The sequence below is a fragment of the Salvelinus sp. IW2-2015 genome, linkage group LG21 (genome assembly GCF_002910315.2).
Source record: "Salvelinus sp. IW2-2015 linkage group LG21, ASM291031v2, whole genome shotgun sequence".
Taxonomy (NCBI): Eukaryota; Metazoa; Chordata; class Actinopteri; order Salmoniformes; family Salmonidae; genus Salvelinus; species Salvelinus sp. IW2-2015.
The window spans coordinates 1,772,968-1,783,379 of NC_036861.1; the positions used below are offsets into that span (position 1 = coordinate 1,772,968).

The 10,412-nt window shown below is 42.7% G+C and overlaps 1 protein-coding gene across 1 annotated transcript in view; it reads left to right on the plus strand.

The window, feature by feature from the left end:
- LOC111982481 (puromycin-sensitive aminopeptidase-like) overlaps positions 1-9,692 on the plus strand; it is a 28,327-nt gene extending 18,635 nt beyond the window's left edge. The window contains 7 exon segments of the mRNA XM_024014049.3: positions 2,931-3,150; positions 3,619-3,761; positions 4,258-4,314; positions 4,751-4,858; positions 5,169-5,324; positions 8,215-8,262; positions 8,396-9,692. Coding sequence (XP_023869817.1) covers positions 2,931-3,150; positions 3,619-3,761; positions 4,258-4,314; positions 4,751-4,858; positions 5,169-5,324; positions 8,215-8,262; positions 8,396-8,542 — 879 coding nt within the window. The 3' untranslated portion in view covers positions 8,543-9,692.
- The last annotated feature ends 720 nt before the right edge of the window (positions 9,693-10,412 follow it).

Sequence of the window (10,412 nt, forward strand, 5' to 3'; positions counted from 1 at the left end):
CGTCTCCAGACCTGAACCCAATAGAAAATCTTTGGAGGGAGCTGAAAGTCCGTATTGCCCAGCGACAGCCCCGAAACCTGAAGGATCTGGAGAAGATCTGTATGGAGGAGTGGGCCAAAATCCCTGCTGCAGTGTGTGCAAACCTGGTCAAGAACTACAGGAAACGTATGATCTCTGTATTTGCAAACAAAGGCTTCTGTACCAAATATTAAGTTCTGCTTTTCAGATGTATCAAATACTTATGTCATGCAATAAAATGCAAATTAATTACTTAAAAATCATACAATGTGATTTTCTGGATTTGTTTAAGATTCYGYCTCTCACAGTTGAAGTGTACCTATGATAAAAATTACAGACCTCTACATGCTTTGTAAGTAGGAAAACCTGCAAAATCGGCAGTGTATCAAATACTTCTTCTCACCACTGTATCTGTATAAACAGATACTTTTTGAGGAAGCCCAGGGTCGAAGCTTCCCCTAAAATAAACTAGCCGCTCAATGTTGTAAATGTGGAATCCACACAACATAAAGTTAACGAAACCCCAACATAGTATCAAATGTTATTTGTCACATGCGCCAAATACAACAGGTACAATTTCACCTTACAGTGAAATGCTTACTTAAAAGCCCTTAACCAAGTTAAGGAAAAAAAAAGTTGTAGGTAAAAAATAACATTTTTAAAATAACACCCAAATTGACGTGTGCGCTCCTATGGGGCAGAACAGACAGGGTTGGTTTAGACTGACATGTAAACTATATTTAGTCTCCAAATGTTTAATAGAAAACAAATACATTTGCACAATGAGCACTTGTTGTCTCTCAAATAGTTGTTGGTTAGATAGCTAGTGAATTTGAGCCATATTAGTATAGACATGACATCAGTCATAACACCTCAAAACAAGATACAACTAGCTGAAACGAACCACCTACAATTCCCCACATGGCAGCTTCTTGTCATTGTTGCTCGCTATCTGACCGCTCAGAATCATAACAACGCACGCCTTCCGGACACATCGATGAACGTATATCATTTTCGCGACGTTGTCAGCCAACCTGTCTATAGCTGTGGTAGCCAAAATAATTCTCTGCTCAGCATTTTTTTATACATTACCCTAATCATGATGATGTTAATTGCTTAATTTACTCAGGAACCACACCTGTGTGGTAGTGGTGAATGGGTCATCCGCAACCGCACGACTATTTTTGTTTTGTTTTGACGGGTGCAGGATTTATTTTGCCCTAATTTAGATGCGTTTCTGATAAATAATGTCTGATATTTTGGCACATTTTAATCTAAATGAAATGAATGAGTCAGCCCTAATAAGGTTCTATCTACATTTGTGTCAATCTAGTTATTGACTTGTTTTGTTAAATGGTCTCTACCTATAGAGTACTCTAAATACCCCAATTCATGCTAAGTTCAAAAGAATACAGGATCAAAATGTACACCATTTAAACCAATGAAGGTTTGTAATTTTAAAGCCAGTTCTCAGAATCCTCTTTTTGCAGATGGAACCTTGTAGACCCAAGCTCTCTGACGTCGTTTTGACCGGAAATAGGAAACTGTGAAATACGACCCAACATGTTTCTGATAAGATTTCAGTTCGGCTTGGACACATATTTTATGTGGTAGGAAATATGATCAGCTTTTATCATGCTGATTTTAAGATAGGGGACCGTCTGTAGAGGTGCTAAYTGCATTTGCATTCTCAAGATGCTGAAAGAAATCATATTTCCGCATATATTTCAATGTACATTTGGTGTTTACTTTTGCTGAAAGAAATGCTTAATTCTGCAGGAGTTAATATTAAGGCTATAGACCTACAGTCGGTGTCCATATTTCAGTTTCCATTTAATCCATCTGAACGGTAGGCTAAAGTTCCCCGTCATGTGACTGTCGAATATGTATAGCGCCCCAAACATAACTTTTCTGGCCCTCCCTTCTCTTTATTTTCAACTCCATTTCGCAGCATTTCTCTTATTTAATTCAACTCTGACATTGTCCTTTTTCCCTAAGTGGATCGACATCCACTTTTTCTGTCCGTTCCCAAAAGCGTGTACAGTGTACAGTTAGGACAAACGCACAAATGCCAGATAGCCTAAAAAGAATGAAAGAAAAACCTCAATGTAGCCTATAGATATATGAATTAAACATTTATGGATTCTTTTATGCATTTTCTCTTTATTCAACCTGCCACCCACCTGCCCTTCATCTACACAGTATTTAATGAGCCGAAACCCGCCCTGCSGATATACCCGCGGGAACTGCGCCTTCTGAGTCAACCTGCGCATCACTACAGTGTGGAAGCACCTGCTTTCGATTTACTTTGTATCCCTCATTTACTCAAGTGTTTACATTATTTTGGCAGTTACCTGTACATGTTATTGTTTTGTGGCCATGTAAACGTAACTGTTATGGTTCGATAACGATACTGCTCCTTTCTCCCTCTGTACCCATGAGTATTAAGCTCTTTGACTAAGATATGTCATGTGAATTGTTAAGCATTGATTCTTCGGCCTTTTTCTCACCAAAGTCTCTTATGAAGATGTTTACTGTAGATGTTGGATAAACAATTTGTAATCCAATCAGCTTGTTTTCCTGCTTTATCCTATTCCTGAAAGGCTTTATTGTCCCATTCATTCAGGGCTCAATTACAAACACTGTAGATAACATCACAATACTGTGACTCTTACCAACTTTTCCCCTGCTCTTACCTCTTCTATTCCTCTTTTACCTCTTCCCCTCATTCTTCATATTCCTTCTCTTCTATTCCTCTTTCACCTCTTCCCCTCATTCTTCATATTCCTTCTCTTCTATTCCTCTTTTACCTCCTTTATTTAACTCTTCTATTCTCCTTCTACCTCCACCCCCCCATTCCTTTTCTTCTTGTCCCCCATGTTCATCCTATTAATCATCTTCATCTTCCTCAGTCGCGCGCTGGCATGATCAGCACGGTGGAGGTGCTGAAGCTGATGGAGGCCTTCGTCAACGAGCCCAACTACACGGTGTGGAGCGACCTGAGCTGCAACCTGGGCGTGCTCTCCTCCCTGCTCTCCCACACCGACTTCCACGAGGAGATTCAGGAGTTCATCCGGGACCTGTTCACTCCCATCGGCCTCAAGCTGGGCTGGGAATGCAAGCAGGGCGAAGGTGAGCCCCCTGGGGCCGGTGGTAAGCGTTACGAACTGAGCTGCCGAGTCAATCCTCAGCTTTTAACCCCAAGTTACTTGATGTAGCACTGATTGGGGTGGATAGGTGTAAGAGAGATGGCAATCAGTCTACGTTGCACTCTTGATAGGCTTGGTGGGATTTTTTTTCTGCTATATTGCTTACACCTATACAATATATTCAGTTCTGCTCAAGTGCCTAGGGGTTAGGGGCTAAGGGTCGGTTTGGAGTTAGGCAAGTGTTTTGTGTAGTAGGGGTATCAGCCCAGAGCTGGTGATGTATGGATTTACTGGCTCCTGGATTGCCTAGCAGTAGATAAATTCGGTTCTTTTGGATGAAGTTCAGTGTGTCAGTTTGTTTTTAACTTGTGAGACTGACTGGTGCTTTTTTTTCWTTTTTTTTCTGTTTTCCGGCCCCGGTTCTTCTATTCTCTCCTCCTCCCTCTCTCAGGTCACCTGGATGCCCTGCTGAGGGGTCTGGTTCTGGGGAAGCTGGGGAAGGCGGGACACAAGCCCACGCTGGAGGAGGCCCGGCGGAGATTCAAAGACCATGTGGAAGGCAAGCAGATCCTCTCTGCAGACCTCAGGAGCCCAGTAAGCTGTTCTGCCACACACACACATACACATACACACACACACATTTATTCATAGAGAAACACACGTGTTCTTAACATGTAGTTACATAAACAAAGGCCCCATTCCAAACTAACCTTTGCCCTCTAACCCTAGGCTCTTGATGACTTTCCGTCATGAATGTTTAAAGGATTTGATTGGTCAGCAATTTGATAACGTCTCCACCTATGCCTCTGGTTGGCTAGGTGAAGCGTCTTCAGTACTGCTTTGACCTGTCCATTTATTTCAATCAGTTGTGGTTAACATTTCAACAATGGGCCTGTAATCATGTTATTGATCCTACTTTCAAACAGTGACTTCTCATTGGTAGATCATCTCTAAGTGCTAATGATAGTTATTTAGTACCACCATGACTGGAAGTAGATGCCGTTTATGAGACAAAGACATACATTTATTGTAAAATCAAGTGATGAAACCGTATTGAATGCCCATGTGTATGGTCTTTGTTTCTCTTCAGGTGTACTTAACAGTGCTGAAGCATGGTGACAGTGCCACGTTGGACACAATGCTGAAGGTAAGTCACACCAGCTAATTGTGTATTCACTAGTGCACACCGTAGCAAAATGTTTTGCAACGAAAACAAGCATTTCTTATTGGATAAATTCAGATTAGTCCCGCCCTGTTTCGTCACGTTTGGTTCCTAGACAATACACCCCAGCCAGGCCAGCTGGTTGGAGATCAGTCTCCTCAATAAGCATGAGTCATATATTGTAAGCATGAATGATTTCAATTACATTTCCTCAGTCAGATGAACAGGATTACCAGCTCGCTCCATGTCCTAGACTCTCGTTAGAGCCTCACCAATAATCTGTGACAGATAAAGCTTTAATCACAGTCAACTGATGAGAATTGATATCATTTGATTTCGTCCCATAAATGTCACACCAAAGGTAAAATATTAATATTTTTCTCTCCCATTATCGCTCTCTAATCTCTCCCATCCTCTTCAGCTTCACAAGCAGGCTGACATGCAGGAGGAGAAGAACCGCATAGAGAGAGTGCTGGGAGCCATCTCTGCTCCCGACCTCATCCAGAAAGTCCTCACCTTTGCCCTCTCGGTATGTACACACAACCATTCCTGCCCTGGCATCTGGAGTGTGTTGCTTGCTCCTGCTATTTTGTCAGGAGAATATAAAAGACAGAACAAAAATCTCTAGAAACATTCATATTTACACCTTGTGTTCTTTTGGTCTCGCTTTTATGGTGTTCATTCTTGAAAATAGCCGGTGCAATTGTTAACACTGGTGTTAACTAGTTTCGTAAATGTAGCCCTCCTAGTTCTTTTGGTCATACGAGTTTACCTATAAGATGAGCATGATGAATTCATGGCAATTGGCAAAAACCAACCACTCTGTCTCCCCCACCCAGGAGGAYGTGCGTCCCCAGGACACTGTGTCAGTAATCGGGGGCGTGGCCGGAAGCAGTAAGCATGGTAGGAAAGCCGCCTGGAAGTTTGTCAAAGACAACTGGGAGGAGCTTCACAACCGCTACCAGGGCGGCTTCCTCATATCACGGCTCATCAAGGTAAAGGCTCCGCTCTGAAGCATTGTCGTTTAACTGTTCTTATTCTCATATTTTCCTCAGAGGGCACTGTATACAGTGCATTTCAAAAGTTTCCAGATCCCTTGACTTTTTCCACATTTTGTTAAATTACAGCCTTATTCTAAAATGGATTAAATAAATAAAAAATCCTCAATCTACACACAATACCCCATAATGACAAATCTGAAAAAGTTTTTTTGAAATGCACATTTTATTCAAATCAACAAACAGAAATACCTTAATTCAATTGATTGAACATGATTTGCAAAGGCACACCTGTCTGTATAAGGTCCCACAGTTGACAGTGTATATCAGAGCAAAAACCAAGTCATGAGGTCAAAGTAATTGTCCGTAGAGCTCAGCGACAGGATTGTGTCGAGGTACAGATCTGGGGAAGGACAACCATGGAGCACTCCACCAATCAGGCCTTTATGGTAGAGTGGCCAGATGGAAGCCAATCCTCAGTAAAAGCCACATGACAGACCTCTTGGAGTTTGCCAAAAGGCACCTAAAGGACCATGACCATGAGAAACAAGACTCTCAGGTCTGATGAAACCAAGATTGAACCCTGGCATCATCCCTACGGTGAAGCATTATGCTGTGGGGATGTTTTTCAGCGGCAGGAACTAGGAGACTCGTCAGGATTGAGGCAAAGATGAACGGTGAAAAGTACAGAGAGATGAGATCCTAATGAAAACCTGCTCCAGAGCACTCAGGACCTCTGACTGGGGCGAAGGTTCAACTTCCAACAGGACAACGACCCTTAGCACACAGCCAAGACAGTCAAGGAGTGGCTTCGGGACAAGTGTGAATGTCCTTCAGTGGCCCAGCCAGAGCCCAGACTTGAACTCGATCTAACATCTCTGGAGAGACCTGAAAATAGCTGTGCGGTAACGCTCCCCATCCAACCTGACCGCTTGAGAGGATCTTCAGAGAAGAATAGGAGAAACTCTCAAAATACAGGTGTGCCAAGCTTGTAGCGTCATACCGAAGAATACTTGAGGATGTAATCGTAGCCAAAGGTGCTTTAACAAAGTTAAGATTTCTTAACCTGTTTTTGCTTTGTCATTATGGGGTATTGTGTGTAGATTGATGAGGGGGGGGGAAAAACATTTAATCAATTTTAGAATAAGGCTGTAACGTAACAAAATGTGGAAAAATCAAGGGGTCTGAATATTTTCCGAATGCACTATATATTCTGTATATACACTGCTCAAAAAAATAAAGGGAACACTTAAACAACACAATGTAACTCCAAGTCAATCACACTTCTGTGAAATCAAACTGTCCCACTTAGGAAGCAACACTGATTGACAATAAATTTCACATGCTGTTGTGCAAATGGAATAGACAACAGGTGGAAATTATAGGCAATTAGCAAGACACCCCCAATAAAGGAGTGGTTCTGCAGGTGGTGACCACAGACCACTTCTCAGTTCCTATGCTTCCTGGCTGATGTTTTGGTCATTTTTGAATGCTGGCGGTGCTTTCACTCTAGTGGTAGCATGAGACGGAGTCTACAACCCACACAAGTGGCTCAGGTAGTGCAGCTCATCCAGGATGGCACATCAATGCGAGCTGTGGCAAGAAGGTTTGCTGTGTCTGTCAGCGTAGTGTCCAGAGCATGGAGGCGCTACCAGGAGACAGGCCAGTACACAGAGACGTGGAGGAGGCCGTAGGAGGGCAACAACCAAGCAGCAGGACCGCTACCTCCGCCTTTGTGCAAGGAGTAGCAGGAAGAGCACTGCCAGAGCCCTGCAAAATGACCTCCAGCACGCCACAAATGTGCATGGTGTGCTCAAACGGTCAGAAAACAGACTCCATGAGGTGGTATGAGGCCCGACGTCCACAGGTGGGGGTTGTGCTTACAGCCCAACACCGTGCAGGACGTTTGGCATTTGCCAGAGAACACCAAGATTGGCAAATTTGCCACTGGCGCCCTGTGCTCTTCACAGATGAAAGCAGGTTCACACTGAGCACATGTGACAGACGTGACAGAGTCTGGAGACGCCGTGAGAGAACGTTCTGCTGCCTGCAACATCCTCCAGCATGACCGCGTTTGGCGGTGGGTCAGTCATGGTGTGGGTGGCATTCTTTGGGGGCCGCCACAGCCCTCCATGTGCTCGCCAGAGGTAGCCTGACTGCCATTAGAGGTACCGAGATGAGATCCTCAGACCCCTTGTGAGACCATATGCTGGTGCGGTTGGCCCTGGGTTCCTCCTAATGCAAGACAATGCTAGACCTCATGTGGCTGGAGTGTGTCAGCAGTTCCTGCAATAGGAAGGCATTGATGCATGGACCGCCCGTTCCCCAGACCTGAATCCAATTGAGCACATCTGGGACATCATGTCTCGCTCCATCCACCAACGCCACGTTGCACCACAGACTGTCCAGGAGTTGGCGGATGCTTTAGTCCAGGTCTGGGAGGAGATCCCTCAGGAGACCATCCGCCACCTCATCAGGAGCATGCCCAGGCGTTGTATGGAGGTCATACAGGCACGTGGAGGCCACACACACTACTGAGCCTCATTTTGACTTGTTTTAAGGAACATTTACATCAAAGTTGGATCAGCCTGTAGTGTGGTTTTCCACTTTAATTTTGACTCCAAATCCAGACCTCCATGGGTTGATAAATTTGATTTCCATTGATAATTTTTGTGTGATTTTGTTGTCAGCACATTCAACTATGTAAAGAAAAAAGTATTTAATAAGAATATTTCATTCATTCAGATCTAGGATGTGTTATTTTAGTGTTCCCTTTATTTTTTTGAGCAGTGTATTATAAGAGGAATGTATTATGGAAGACTGGTAGCTTTTGCATGTGGCCCAATGACCTAAGCCAACTCACTTGTATATTCACCCCACTTCACAGCTCTCTGTGGATGGATTTGCCATTGACAAAATGGCTGCTGAAGTGAAGGTGAGCATCATATTGGTTTATACCTCTTTTAATAGTGTTGTCTCGCTCAATGAAACTGATAAATGTGAACAAAAATAAGTATAGCTAACTTCTGTCGTTTTAATTCTAAACGCGGCCATTTTGTATCTTCCAGAGTTTCTTCGAGAGCCACCACGCGCCGGCGGCTGAGCGCACGGTGCAGCAGTGCTGCGAGAACATTCTCCTGAATGCCGCCTGGCTCAAGCGCGACGCCGACGACATTCACCAGTATCTACTGAAGCGCAAAGCTCCCCCGGTCTGAACAACCCAGTCCCCTCCTTCCAGCGCGGACCTCCCTGCATCATAGCTGCCTCGGCCCCCCCTTCTCAGTCCATAGATGGAGAGCGAGCATACTCAAAGCAGGCTTAATTTCTCTAAAAGGAAAAAAATACAAATGACGACGACGTCAACAAACAAGCCAAGAATTTAACCAAGCGTTGAAAAAGAAAAGAGACTATTATACATAAATAACAAAGCAAATTCATTTGTCTGACAAAGAATGTAATTGCCCCCATTCTGCCCATCGGAAGATGATACATGAGTTAGGTTACTGGGGTTTAACACTCCCAGATATGATTTGCGGAATGGCTATCCCAGTGTGCGTCCCAAATGGCACTCCATTCTCTATTAGTGCACTATTTTTGACTTGAGCCAAATGGGCCCTAGTTAGTGAACTTTACAGGGAATAGGGTGCCATTTGAGATGCACCCCCAAGTCTGAGTGCATGCTCACACTCCCGTACAGTTACGACACGCAAAACATAAACACTTGCATACACACACAACCTTGCATTGTAGTTTGAAAACTGTGAATTTCTTTCTTTTTCTCATCTCACTCCTACTCTATGTAGAAAAAAAAGCATGAATAATATGATATATCCTGTGTTGCTGTTTTTGTTCACTTTGTTTGTTTTCTGTACAAACAAATTATTTTCTTTCTTTTTTTCCGCCATAGGCGTTTCGCAGTTGCTGGTTTTTACCCAACAGGTGTAGTTTGTGTAAGAGCACAGCTGGGCAGAATGGGGTTAATATAGCGTGTGATGTTTTGTTGGCGGTAGTTAAATGAACTCATGGCACTGATCTCCATCTCTACTAACGGTTAGGACAAAAGGTGAGCAGCGCTAGCATGGTACTACATGTATACTGTATAATGCAAGCATTCTTGCAAAGACGTTCCACAAATCTGAATAGCGATATTCATTGTTACCTTACCCGCCACTCTCTTCCCCCTCAATCCATCATCCTACTCTGGCATTTGATACATACCAYCCCCCCCCCTTCAGTCGCCTGTATTCTTAGCCCTATGTGGAGTTACAGAATGATGTATAGTATGGCAAACGACAAACATGCATATTTAAATTGTTTCTTCATCTGCCACATTATATACAAAATTACGTCTTGTTTTCAATAACCTGTTTTTATAAGATGCAGTGATTTATTTTAACGTTGAGGAAAAACTTTCATTTATTCTGAAGAATTAGTAAAACAACACTACTTGGGCCTTTTAGTGCAGTTAACACCAGGAAATTTTAGTGTATACACTTTCATGATGTACTGGCCCAGTTTGAAATGATAGGATTTACTTAACACTGCTATTGAACTCCGAAGCCTTAAATTGGTAAAGTGGTTTGCAATAATTACACTGAAGTGGGTGATATTCCACTGCAAAGTTAAAAATATTGTTTCTAACATGACAGATCTACACACAGACTTGTTGAACGAGTATATCTATATAGAATTTGATGTGGCTTTGAAAACATTTACCGGAGAAGATCATCAAACTAATTGTCACTCTTTCCCTGGAACATTTGTTGTGCTTTTGTTTAAAAATAGTTGGTGTTCATTAAAGTAAAAAAAAAAAAGACTTAAACAATATGAAACTAGTACAGTTGATTTATGATTGAGTTGTGTGTGTGCATGCCTGGAAGTGGAAACCAGTTTGATATGTAATTTAACAATTACTAATACAATTTTGTATGATCCTAATAAGCAAAAACATGATCATAAATAGATTACAAATGGTTCTAGTAAAACCTGCAATAGAAATGAACGCTGTACATAATTAAAGTTGACCTAAATGAGACTAAAGTAAATGGGTATGATGTGTAGATGGAGGGAAGTAAAATCAGTCTG